Below are 14,271 nucleotides of genomic sequence, written 5' to 3' on the forward strand. Positions count from 1 at the left end.
TAAAATCTAGTTCCTATTACAACCTTCCCAACTAAGACTTATCCAATGTGGATTGGGAGATCTGGAACTTATGTTTGTACGAAGAAGGATTGAAGATGATGCTCGTACTATTAATCCAACGTGCTATTGAGAATGAGAGAAGATTGCATGCTCTGCTGATTTTACATGCAGCTTGATATTTTGGCCCATTAACGTCACTGATTAAGTAACATGCTAGGTTTCAGTGGAGCAGGTTGCTTTCGTGCTTCCTACCAAACTGCACCACCCAGTCCAAATGCAGATGGCTGACCTTCGTGTCCCTTCACAGACAGGCATCTGATAGAAAAGCTTTTTAAGCGACACAGACCCAAAGTTCCCCCGCAGAATGCCGATAGCCTTTGACAGGAGGTAAAGTTGCACAAACTGCTGAAGCCTGGACCATAATTTAGATCTTTTAAAACATTTAATATTCAGTGATATTTAAATACTATTGCAATGGATATAAATGACTTTAAAAACAAATGTTTTATAAAATAAAACATAAGATTAATTAAGAAATTAATTAATTAAATATTAAAATAAAGTGAGTGGGAAAACATTTGATCCTCCCTGTCTTCAGCTGGGAATCCTCCTTCAAATGAATGGGGACTTGGATCTGTGGTAATGCTAGGAGATTCCAGCAAGGCAGTGTCCTCTCACTTGACATGGTGAAATGCAGCAAATGAGCATAAAGACAGATAGTCATTCAGTTAATTTTGGTGCCCCAAGTGAGCAAAAACTGATCTATATGATTCAGTCAACAAAATTCATCCCATAATTATAGGCACAAAGTGCTCGAGTAACTCAGCAGTTCAGGCAGCATCTCTGGAGAACATGGATAAATGATATTTCGGACCGGGACTCTTCCAGAAACGTCGTCTATCCAGGTTCCCAGAGATGTTGCCGGACCTGCTGAGGTACTCCAGCACTTTGTCATTTATTTGTAACCAGTTCCTTATATCCTCATGCCATAATTAGGTAGATTATAATTTTTGGCCAATCCCCTTGCTTTCCTGCCCAGAAAATTAGTTTAACGTTGCCTGTTTAAATTATGAATCTTTAAGAGCTTATGAAAAACTTAGATTTAGCTAAAAAGGAATTTCTTATGCTTTATGACTTGCATGTATACACCTGTCCCAGAAATGTCAGAAGTTAATTTTACTAGCTCACCTTTATGAAGGCAGGTCCAACAGGTACATAGATAGGAAAGGTTTAGAGGGATATGGCCCAAATTCTGGCAAATGGGATTATCTTAGATCCTGGTCAGCATGGACAAGTTGGGCCAAAGTGCCTGTAACCGTGCTGTATGACATGATGTTTCTGAGCTTGGAGGTCTCCGCATTGCAGCTGATTTTTTTTTAAGGTAAAATATTTTTTCATTAATCGAGAGACATCGTCACAAAGATTCATGTTCTAAAGAAATTACACTCGTTACATAATTATTTTGCACTCTAGAATTGTATACCAAATAAACTGCAAGCCATTCAAAACACTAGCACTGATTCTGATCAAAGATTATGAAACAAATGCTATTGATATGAGCCAATGATTATAAATCCAGCCAATTTCATAGTTATTTTCCAAACATTTGTTATTTTAATCTAATTATTCAAAGAAAGTTGATTTAACAGCAAGAGCCACTGTCATCTGAAGACAGCAAGCCAAAATAATTACTGTCTGCACCCACAGTCATTTAGTAACAAAGGACATAAGTATGTAAGCAGAGCAGGATTAGGACATGTGACCCCTTGCTCCATCACTCAATAACTTACTGATGATCTGACATTTGACTTTAATTGCCTTCACCCCATAACCCCAATTCCCTCTATGCTCCAATTCATATGTGGACCGTTTTATCATTGATTACCATCCAACCCTGCCATTCTCCCACAGAGGGAATGGCCATTTTGCACAAAAAAAGCAACACTTGACTGTTTATCATGTTTAGTTAAATGGTGGCATTATGAAAAAATGGGGGCTCTGGACTGATTATCCCGAAGTATTGTAAGTATCTCAGCAATAATATTTTATTTTAAGTATAGCATGTTTCACACGAATATAATGTACTGCACCCAGGATAATTCAAAATAAAGATTTCCATGGGCTCAGTTAGTTAATGGAAGCAATATTGTATTTTGACATTTTAGTCCACTAACATCTTGGCTTGAAGTTCAATTTCTAAGTGCTTTCTTTCTTAACACTTCAAACAATTTTATGTTGTGATTTCTTTGTTCTCTTCTGTGCATGCTCTGTCTCTTCTAGTCTCACAAGCGACTTTCAAAAGTAAGCATTTTCTTTTCCGTTTCCTTAATAGACTGTGGTTTCTGGTTGTATTTTTGTGCTGTTACATATTCCACATCAACCACCTGAATAGCCAATGCATTCTTGGCTCAAGTTCATTCTAAAACAAATGTGTATTAAATATTTTTGTGGGCTTGGAGCCATAAGAGCATGTATTGTGGAAATGTTGCTAAATGTAGGCAGGACTCAGCCTGGGGTCGTTGGCCCTTTGTTATCATTCGCAATGAGTAAGGAATTAGTGTCTTTAAATAGTAAAATACTACGCAGCTCATAGTATTTATTACATGTTTTCTGGTATGCCTGATGAAATAATTCAGTTTCAGTAAAATTAAAATGTGAAACAAAACCTTTTTTAAAGAAAGAAATGTTGAATTTAGCCTTTTTGAATTATATTTTTATTTTATAAATAATGTTCAAATGCTGGAAATCTGAAACAAATGCAGAAGATTGTGAAAATACATGGATCAATCATACATCCATGAATTTAAAAATACATTTCAATTTTTGGCAGTTCTTCAGAGCATCAACATCAGAATCTAAGGTAGTGTAGGAAAATAATTGCAGATGCTGGTACAAATCAAAGGTATTTATTCAAAAAATGCTGGGAGTAACTCAGCAGGTCAGGCAGCATCTCAGGAGAGAAGGAATGGGTGACGTTTCGGGTCGAGACCCTTCTTCAGACTCTTCAGAATCTTCAGACTTCTTCAGAATCTAAGGTACCTCACTTAGCAACCAGCTTTGTCTTCTACATTTTCTATTCCTGCATGTAAATGCATTGATAATCCTTTGTACTACAATAAATATATTGCATGGTTTTAGATCAATTTTCTAGATTTCCCAAAAGAAGGATATTTTAAACAGTTGGGGTTTTTAGAATGTTTGTAATTTCTTGACTTATTAAAGCTTGAACGTCACATAGAACTTAAATTGATGTATGAATACTGGACTAGCAATAATTCTTGTAATTTGCTTTGACGTAAAAATTCAAAAGGATAATTCTGCAACAGGACATGGAATTGATCCTTATTCCTTTTCAAATGAAGCTTTAACTCAGCCACTTCCTTTTTCTGTGGGATCATAAAATGAAATGACACCAGATATAATAAAAATATATCTTGTATGACAAGGTACTAATAATACTTTGATGACAGTTAAGTAGTTTATAAGTATAGTATTTAAATTTGAGTGAAATTCCAATACCCTCTGGCTGTTTGCATTGTAGTTTGTGTCAACTGTGCTGATTTGGGTTGCTGGGGCATGTTTGCACCAGGATTTTTATCAACTTTATCTGCACAATTTCAGGGGAAATATTTTCAAGCATTCAAGTGTTGTAATTGCAACATAATAACACAATATTGATTCACTTGTCATATGTTGTAGTTAGTAGACAACTGTTTAAAAGTGAACTGCAGTTTTATTGTCTGGCCAGGTTCACCGAGATTATGTTATTTACATCTTCCTTCTGCTTACAAAAAAACAGCAGTGTTGAGATTAACTGCATCAGAAGACTGATGCTCTAACCTTCCCCTTCAATCCTATCTATTGCAATTTTAAATTTTAGATGTGAAGTTCACTGCAGTATTAACCTCAAACTAATGCAATTGTGATATGAGTTATTATGGATCAAACCATATATGTTATCTATAGAGGCCGTCTCAACAGGTTAGGAGAAACAATGTGCGTCCGAACCCTATATCTAAATTAGATACTTCACGTGCCCTGGTTTAAATGTTTCTAACTGCAATCCCTTCCATAATTAACTCTTCTCAATATTATTGCTTCGGGATCCCTAAAATCCTAGTAACCAAAATTGCAGTAAACTCAAGGGACCATTTGGTGAGATTGTGGTTAATCTATACCTTAACCCTATCTACCCACCTTGATTCTGTACACCTAAATAATCTTAACCAAGAAAAGTCACTCAACCTCAGTTTAGAATTTTTTAATTGAGCCCTCAGCTTTAAGATCTTTTAGAATTATTACATATTATATATCATCTGACATCACCTTTGATAGGATTATGTTTAGTTGTCCTCAGCAACTTTATTAAGAAGAATTTTAACCTGATAAATGTCATTGATTATTTTGTACCTCTTTAAATCTTCTACATTTAAAGAGATATAAATGTGATATAAAAGATGATATTAACAGTCCATCATACTGATAATAGAGTTAAAGTATCATAGCCATACAATAGGGAAACAACCTCATCAGCCTAACTTGTCCATGCCAACCATGTCGCCTATCTGAGTTAGTCCAATTTGTTTGTGTTTGGCCGATATTCCTTTAAACCTATCCAAACCATGTCTTTTAAACATTGTAAGTGTACCCATATTTTCTACTTCTTTTGACAGCTCTTTCCATAAACTCATCACTCTCTGTGTGAAAAAGATGCATTTTAAGACTTTCTCTCAATTTAAAACTAAGCCCTCTAATTTTAGAAAAAGGTTGTGATTGCTCATTTTATCTATGGACCACATGATTTTATATACCTCTTATAAGGTCACCTCTCAGCCTCCTCAGTTCCAGGGGGGAAAAGCCTCGGCCTATCCAGTCACTCCTTATACCTCAAGCACTTCAATTTCTGTAATATCTTTGTGAAGATTTCTGCGTCTATTCCTGCTTAATATAGCTAGGCGGCCAGAACCACACACAATATCCTAAATGCTGTCTAACCAATCTCATGTATAGCTGTTATATGATATCCTAACTCTTGTACTCAATGCCTGACCAATGTCTATGTTTGTCGCCATTTTCTGGGAACTATATACTTGTACCTCTAGGTCTCTGTATTCTGCTACACTCTTAAGGGGCCTGTCATTTCCAAAATGTAATAGTTTGTATTTGTCAAAGTTAAATTCCATCTGCCATTCTTTGGCCCACTTTCCCAGCTGATTTAGATCCTGTTGTAATCTTAGGCAACCATCACTGTCCTCTACATCACAAATGTTTGTAATGTTCACAAACTCACTAACCATGCCAACGATATTCTCCACAAAACCATTAATGTAATGGCATTGGACTCAGCCTGGATACCTGTGGCATGCCATTTGTCACAGGCCTCCATTAAAACCCTCAGACTCGTATCTGAGTCAATTTAGTATCTAATTCACTGGCTTACCCTGGATCCCATTAGATCTAAATTTCCAGAGCAGCTTACCATGCCGAACCTTGTTAAAGGCCTTGCAAAAGTCCACATAAAAACATCTATGCCTGCCCCTGTCAGTCTAATCCATGAAAGCAACCTGACCGATAAATTCTCCGAGACTTCCCTGCCCATGGTAGGCCAGCCATTTGCATGGTTATAGTCTGCCCAGACTCTTCCCTCTCCTCCTCTATTATTAAAATTCTCCATGGCCTGTTACTTTGGAAGTTTCTCCCTTTCCAGAAAGTTTAAAAATAAACCCCCTTACCTAATCACTTCTGACTATTGAACATGTATTTGCTTATATTTTCCTTGCCCTTAAGTCCTACTTATTTTTTCCTGAGAAATCTCATGAAAATGGTGCATTTCTACAACCATATTCACAACTGGATATTAAATGGACAAGATGCTTCCTCACATTCAACTCCTGCTAAAGAAGTTTCACTGTTTTATTTAGTGAACTGTCAGGGTGTCTCTGTGTATCCTTACAGAGACGCGGAGGAGAGCTAACACAAAGAGATTGTCTGTGATTGTCTAGGTCAGAGACCTCCAAACCTTTCAGCATGAGGGCCACATTATATATTTGACAATTTTTTGCGGGCCGTAGGAAAAAATAAAGAAATGTCAGTTTTATAAATTTAATGAGGTTGATAACGGCAACAAATAAATAATAATCAATTTTTGAAAAGAACTTGAAATATTGGAATATATATAAATATATATAAATATTTGAATATATATATATATATATATATATATATATATTCAAATATTTCAAGTTCTTTTCAAAAATGGATTATTATTTATTTGTTGCCATATCAACCTCATTAAATTTATAAAACTGACATTTCTTTATTTTTTATATATATATATAGGTATACAATTATTCATAAAACAGAAAAAATACAGTGACCACCAGTGGGCATGCAGACAGTATAGAAATATCATATGATATAATGGTGGAGTTACCACATGTGTGTCACCATCACAGTGACTCACGGGTGGGCACTCTGCTAAGAAATCATTAAAATGTAATATTATTAAGTCGGCAGCTGCATAAAAACCCTCAACTTGATAGCCTACCTGACGTGTAAGTTCGGAAACTGCCAAGATCGACCCTGAAGTATCTAATTCACTGGCTTACCCTGGATCTCTGGCTTACCCTGAGAACCGAGGAGGAGGGAGCTGCTGGCAACGATGGACATGATGAGTGGACCAGAAGGAGAGAGGTAATGCCTCCAGCGCCTGCAAGGTCGGCTGCAGAAGGCGTTTCCCCCGGGACACAGAGGCGGTCGGTCGGGCGAGGAGAGGGATGTCGATCGATGGGCTGTGCCAGTTGAGGACGATGGAGGAGGCCTTGCAGCAGCCTGGGGCTCGCCTGGATTGGGAGCTGCTCCAGTATTCCAGCTCTGGATGCATTACCCCTCTCCTACCTTTTTTTTTGTCGTTTTGTTAAACTTTAATTTACTACTTTGATGACGTACACATGAGATTCCCAGTCTGTGTTCACTGATCCTTCAACTCCCGGAGGTGGCAGATGGCAGACTTTACCGTGACAGCCGAGGTGGCGTTGTAGGCCCAGGCTCCTCCGGCCACAGTCTTCATGCAGGATCGACAATGCCAAATACCAACAGCTCGCCTCTTCATCTTGGTCTTCCCACAGAAGGAGCAGGTATACTTGGCGTGCTCGATCTTCTTCAACATTTTATGGAGCGACGCTCCATACCGGGTGCTGTACTTGCCCACAATCCCCACTTTCTTTGTGCGTTTTGCTATCATCGCGGCTCTGGCCCCTCACCTACTGGCCCACTCAACGTGTCGGTTATGATCTATGCTAAAATAATTCCACTGTGCAGTGCACACGTGACAATAAACCACCATTCATATAGGCCGCTAAAAAGAGTTCCCACGCTACCACAGAACCTGCAGCTTTTGCAGCAATCTCATGGCGGGCCGGATGTGGCCGGGGGCCACAGTTTGGACACCGCTGGTCTAGGTGACATAATGCTTTTGGTACTTTCTAGATAACATATGAACAAAGGCTATTGGGGAGAAGGGAGTGGGGGAGGGGGGACCAAGAAAATACAGGAAACGGAGAAATTCTGAAAGATAAAACTGAAACAAAGGAGATTGGTGGAAATAGCAATTCAGGTAGCATTCATCGAGAGAAAAACTGAATTCAATTGTTCAACCTTGCAATTCGTGATTTACTTTACTTCGTACTCTCATTCTGTAACCTCTCATTTCATAGCTTCTATAAATAAGTGTATTCTCCTTCTTTCACTACCCACTTTAATACATGGTTTACTCCCAGGGCAACCTTCACATTCGTAGAGACATTCCCTTTGTTCTATTCATCGCTCTCCACATTGCCTGCAGCTTGATACCAATTTGTTTTCTTTCTTTCCCATTTCTGCCAAGTGTCATAATTCCAATATGCTATCTCTGAATCTACAACACATGCTGCCTGACTTGTTGAATGTTTCCAGCCTTTTCTGTTTTTTATTTCATCTCTGTTAAACAAAAAAACCCTCAAAATTATAGGAAAAGACTCCTAACAACGTTATTTGAAGTTTTTTAGTCACTAATAAAAGTGTCTTGAATATTTGTAAAAGGATACATTTAGCAAGAACTCAAGGGATTGTTTTCGAATCTGTGAACTGGCAGAGGAGGATTTTTTAAATAGACAGAACTGTCCCGGCGGACCCATTGTTTCTGCCTGTTCATGTCCCACCGAACTTATTTCCACCTACCTCGACTCCATCCTATCCTCCCTGGTCAAATCCCTCCCCACTACATCCAAGACACCTCACATGATCTCCGTCTCCTCAATAACTTCCAGTTTCCAGGCCCCCACTCCCTCATCTTTACCATAGATGTCCAGTCACTCTACACTTCCATCCCCCACAAGGATGGTCTTGAAGCCCTCCGTTTCTTCCTCGACCGTAGAACCAGCCAATCCCCATCTACTAACACTCTCCTCCGCCTAGCAGAGCTGGTTCTTACCCATAACAACTTCTCCTTTGACTCCTCCCACTTCCTCCAAACCAGAGGCGCAGCTTTGGGCACTCGCATGGGCCCATCTATGACTGCCTCTTTGTCGGGTACGCCGAACAATCCCTGTTCCAGACATACACTGGCCCCATCCCCGAACTCTACCTCTGCTACATCGACGACTGCAATGGTGCTACCTCTTGTACCCATGCAGAACTCACTGACTTCATACACTTCACTACCAATTTCCATCCTGCTCTTCAATATACTTGGACTATCTCCGACATCTCCCTCCCATTTCTGGACCTCACCATCTCCATCACAGGAGACAGACGAGTGACTGACATCTACTATAAACCCACTGACTCGCACAGCTATCTGGACTGCACTTCTTCCCACCCTGTCTCCTGCAAAATGTCTATCCCCTACTCCCAAATCCTCCGTCTACGCCGCATCTGCGACCGGGATGAGGTGTTTCACACTAGGGCATCAGAGATGTCCTCATTCTTCAGGAAACGGGGCTTCTCCTCTTCCATTATAGATAAGTCTCACACTAGGGCCTCTTCTATATCCCGCAGCTCCGCTCTTGCTCCCCCTCCCCCCATTAGTAACAAGGACAGAATCCCCCTCGTTCTCACCTTCCACCCCATCAGCCAGCCTATCCAACAAATCATCCTCCAACATTTCCGTCACCTCCAACGGGACCCCACTACTGGCCACATCTTCCCACCCCCAACCCTTTCTGCGTTCCGCAGAGACCGTTCCCTCCGTAACTCCCTGGTCCACTTGTCCCTTCCTACCCAAACTACCCCATCCCCGGGCACTTTCTCCTGCAACCTCCTGCAGGAGATGCAACACCTGTCCCTTTACCTCCCCCCTCAACTCCATCCAAGGACCCAAACAGTCTTTCCAGGTGAGACAGAGGTTCACCTGCACCTCCTCCAACCTCATCTATGGTATCCGCTGCTCTAGATGTCAACTTCTTTACATCGGCGAAACCAAATGCAGGCTCGATTGTTTCGCTCAACACCTTCGCTCAGTCCACCTTAACCAACCGGATCTCCCGGTGGCTGAGCACTTCAACTGCCCCTCCCACTCCCAGTCTGACCTTTCTGTCATGGGCCTCCTCCAGTGCCATAGTGAGGCCCACCGGAAATTGGAGGAACAGCACCTCATATTTCGCTTGGGCAGCTTGCAGCCCATCGGTATGAACATTGACTTCTCTAACTTTAGATAGTTCCTCTGTCCCTCTGTTCCCCTTTCCAGTTCTCCCTCTATCTTCCTGTCTCTACCTATATCCTTCCTTTGTCCCGCCCCCCTGACATCAGTCTGAAGAAGGGTCTCGACCCGAATCGTCACCCATTCCTTACTCCTGAGATGCTGCCTGACCTGCTGAGTTACTCCAGCATTTTGTGAATAAATACCTTCGATCTGTACCAGCATCTGCAGTTATTTTCCTACAAGATTTTTTAAATAATCTTTTTTGAAAAATTTAGTGTTCTGAGCATAAAAGACTTTAAAGATGATGGGAAGAGAGTATGAATATGGTATTTACTTTGAGGATCAACAGTATACAGTAATTAGTGGAAGAGATTTGGAGGGGTAATTGCATTAACTCCTAATTTTTGTGTCTCTTTGGTTCACCCACTTACCTGGGTGTAATAAATGCTGACCACACCAACAATGCCCACATCCTGAAAATTGAATAGATTTTGAAAACGAATATATTCATACATGTAAATGCAGCCACAATATTTAAATAATCTCTCCACCTTCTACTAACCACATGTTTTCTAATTTGAGAGCACAACCTTCTTTTTCTTTATATTCTAGTTTAACTTCAGCAAAACAAAAGGGTATGAAATGTTACCTTGAATCTGTTACTAAATACATTTTAAGGCAAAATTAATTTTACTACAGCCAAATTCTTGTGCTTTTGAAAATGATTTTATTTGCTAAAACTATTGCATGAATATTTCTAACATTTTGTTTTCATTTTTATTATTTTTTATTATTTTTGTTTTTTTTCTCAGTGTGACCGCCTAAACCTGATAAAAGTAAGGCCAGCTCAAGTTCATTCTTACCCCTTTTGTTCTTTTATCTAGATACCAGTAACCTTGAAATGCTTCTCTCGCCAATGCTCCTGTTCGTTCTTAATTCCTGCTCTATGCTACTAGCTTCCAGTTTGCATCCTTGCATCTATTTCAAGACATTTATCCCTGTAAACCTTTTCTTTATGTATTACATTTTAATCAATGTATACAGTGCCTTCCATAATGTTTGGGACAAAGATCCATCATTTATTTATTTGCCTCTGTACTCCACAATTTGAGATTTGTAATACAAAGAAATCACATATGGTTAATAGTGCACATTGTCAGATTTTAATAAAGGCAATTTTTATACATTTTGGTTTCACCATGTAGAAATTACAGCAGTGTTTCTACATAGTTCCCCCCCCCCCCCCCCCATTTCAGGGAACCATAATGTTTGGGACACAGCAAAATCATGTAAATGAAAGTAGTCTTGTTTAGTATTTTGTTGCATATCCTTTGCATGCAATGACTGCTTGAAGTCTGTGACAGTTGCTGGGTGTCTTCTCTGGTGATGCTCTGCCAGGCCTATATTGCAGCCATCTTTAGCTTATGCTTGTTTTGGGGGCTAGTACCCTTCAGTTTTCTCTTCAGCATCGAAAATGTCATGCTCAATTGGGTTCAGATTAGGTGATTGACTTGGCCACTCAAGAATTGATCATTTTTTAGCTTTGAAAAATTCCTTTGTTGCTTTAGCAGTATGTTTGGGATCATTGTCTTGCTGTAGAATGAACCGTCGGCCAATGAGTTTTGAGGCATTTGTTTGAACTTGAGCAGATAGGATGTGTCTCAACACATCAGAGTTTATTATGCTACTACCATCAGCAGGAGTTGGCTGCGCCTAACGGCTGCGGCTCTCTGGCAGTCTGTTGTCTTTTTTTCTTTTTTTTTTGTTTGTGTCGGTGTTGGGATGGTTTTTGTTTCTGTTTTTGGCTGTGTATGTGTGGTGGGGGTGGGGGGTTGTGGGGTGGGGGGGGGCGGGGGGAAACCTTTCTTTTATTGGGTCTCTTCCCCGGGGCGCGGCTCGGCTGTGGGCCTTAACATCGCAGGCGCGGCTCGGCCGCGGGACATTTCAGTGCCCGGTGCGGCTCGGCCGCTGGACTTAACATCGCCCGGTGTGGCTGCGGGACGTTTCAGTGCCCGGTGCGGCTCGGGTGCGGGACGTTTCAGTGCCCGGTGTGGCTTGGCCGCTGGACTTAACATCGCCCGGTGTGGCTGCGGGACGTTTCAGTGCCCGGTGTGGCTGCGGGACGTTTCAGTGCCCGGTGTGGCTGCGGGACGTTTCAGTGCCCGGTGTGGCTGCGGGACGTTTCAGTGCCCGGTGTGGCTGCGGGACGTTTCAGTGCCCGGTGTGGCTGCGGGACGTTTCAGTGCCCGGTGCGGCTCGGCAGCGGGACGTTTCAGTGCCCGGTGTGGCTGCGGGACGTTTCAGTGCCCGGTGCGGCTCGGCTGCGGGACGTTTCAGTGCCCGGTGTGGCTTGGCCGCTGGACTTAACATCGCCCGGTGCGGCCGCGGGACGTATCAGTGCCCGGTGTGGCTCGGCCGTTGGACTTAACATCGCCCGGTGTGGCTGCGGGACGTTTCGGTGCCCGGGGCGGCTCGGCCGGGGGGCCTTCCATCCCCTTGCGGGGGCTGTGCGTGTCGTTTGCCTCGGTAGGGGTCGAGCTGCCTGTCCGTGGGTGCGGGGGGAAGAGAGGGGAAGTTTTGTTGCCTCCATCACAGTGAGGGGGTGTTTGGAGTCACTGTGATGGATGTTTGTGTTGGGGTCGGGTGTCCTGTGTTCTTTTCTTTTTTGCTGTGTTTTGTGTGACTGCTGAAATTTCGCTCGGTGTTGTGCCGAGTGACAATAAAGTGTTGTTATGTTATGTTATGTATCATCAATGAAGATAAGTGAGCAAGTACCTTCAGCAGCCATACATGCTAGGCCATAACACCACCGTGTTTCACAGATGAGGTGGTATGCTTTGGATCTTGGGCAGTTTATTCTCTCCTGCATACTTTGCTCTTGCTATCACTCTGATATAAGTCAATCTTCATCTCATCTGTCCACAAGACCTTTTTCCAGAGCTGTGGTTGCTCTTTTAAGTACTTCTTGGCAAACCGTAACCTGGCCATCCTATTTTTGCCAGTGGTTTGCATCTTGCAATGTAGCCGCTGCATTTCTGTTCATGAAGTCTTCTGCGGACAGTGGTCATTGACAAATCCACTCCTGAAGAGTGTTTCTGATCTGTCGGACAGGTGTTGGGGATTTTTCTTTATTATAGAGAGAATTCTTCTGTCATCAGCTGTGGAGGCCTGCCCTTTGCAATTAGTGAGGTCACCAGTGCTCTCTTTCTTCTTTATGATGTTTCAAACAGTTGATTTTGGTAAGCCTAAGGTTTGGCTGATGTCTCTAACAGTTTTACTCTTGTTTCTCAGTCTCATAATGGTTTCTTTGACTTTCATTGGCACAACTTTGGGCCCTCATGTTGATAAACAGCAATAAAAGTTTCCAAAGGTGATGGAAAGACTGGAGGAAAGACTGTGTGCTGAGAGCTCTCTTATACCTGCATGAAGGAAGCAATTACACTCACCTGAGCAATTACAAACGCCTGTGTAGCTATGTGACCCAAACATTATGGTGCCCTGAAATGGGGGGGACGATGTATAAGCACTGCTATAATTTCTACATGGTGAAACCAACATCTGTAAAAATGGCCTTTAATAAAATCTGACAATGTGCACTTTAACCACATGTGAGTTTTTCTATTACAAATCTCAAATTGTAGAGTACAGAGGCAAATAAATAAATGATGGGTCTTTGTCCCAAACATCATGGAGGGCACTGTAGCTCTACCATGATCCTAATCATGTAATGTATACAGGTTTTATATGTCATGCATATTTATTTTAAAATATATCGGAATAAATCATCCTTTCAATATAAATTTATTTGAAGATAAAGTGTTATGAAAACGTTCCTTCAGTAGCCATTTAGTGTTACATGAATTGTATGGGGGGAAAAAAACTTGGCAGTGTATTATAGCAAATGAATGGCATTGCAAACTTTAAAAAATCCTTTTAGCTTCCTACCTCTACCCCCAAATTACTGTTTTTCATCCAAATCTGGGTATTTAAACCAATCAGCCATTTTGCCGTTCTCTGAATACCCTGATTTTGAAATGCACTCAACTGCTGTTTGATCTTGGATATGTCATTCCTATGTGACAGAGGTAGATTGCAAATTATCTCACATATCCACTAGTGTTCACTTGGGAAATTGATGAAGAATCAAGCCAATTATACAAATTTCTCTCAAGAATTGGAGGTGTGAAGACGCAATTCAACAATTGTATGTATTTATACAGCCATTTCTCCTGAAAATCATAGTGGTTGTTACCAAAAATCTGTAAATCCATGGCTTGTCATATCTCTTCACTTTTCCACTACTATCATGCCAGAGAGTACAGCGAAGAATGTAGAAGGGGAACAAACACATGGAAATACCGCCGCCTGCAGGTTTCACTCCAAATCACATAACATCCTGATTTGGAAATATTTTTTTAGTTTTTCATTGCCACTGGCTCTTAATTTTGGAACGCGCTACAATGGAAGCATCTTCACAGAAGGACTAAAGTGTTTCAAAAAGATAGTTCACCGCCACGTTTTCAGAGCTCCTGTATTCAATCCACAAATGGCCACATTAGTTTCTCGTCTCTTCTCACTTTAATTACCCATGC

At 41.3% G+C, this 14,271-nt stretch overlaps 1 protein-coding gene and 1 pseudogene across 21 annotated transcripts in view; one reads left to right on the forward strand and one right to left on the reverse strand.

Annotated features, from left to right (window-relative positions):
• The window catches only part of LOC144608748 (protein Aster-B-like), a 395,300-nt gene that overhangs the window by 299,243 nt on the left and 81,786 nt on the right, over positions 1–14,271 (forward strand). For 16 of the 21 annotated variants that reach the window (XM_078426805.1, XM_078426806.1, XM_078426807.1 and 13 more), the window contains one exon: positions 2,281–2,301. The exons of the other annotated variants lie outside the window; for them this stretch is intronic. In XM_078426805.1, the coding sequence (XP_078282931.1) occupies positions 2,281–2,301 (21 nt within the window). The remainder of the gene's footprint in view (positions 1–2,280; positions 2,302–14,271) is intronic. 21 annotated transcript variants of the gene reach the window in all.
• Positions 6,971–7,243, reverse strand: LOC144608618 (large ribosomal subunit protein eL43 pseudogene; annotated as a pseudogene).

The sequence above is a fragment of the Rhinoraja longicauda genome, chromosome 32 (assembly GCF_053455715.1).
Source record: "Rhinoraja longicauda isolate Sanriku21f chromosome 32, sRhiLon1.1, whole genome shotgun sequence".
Taxonomy (NCBI): Eukaryota; Metazoa; Chordata; class Chondrichthyes; order Rajiformes; family Arhynchobatidae; genus Rhinoraja; species Rhinoraja longicauda.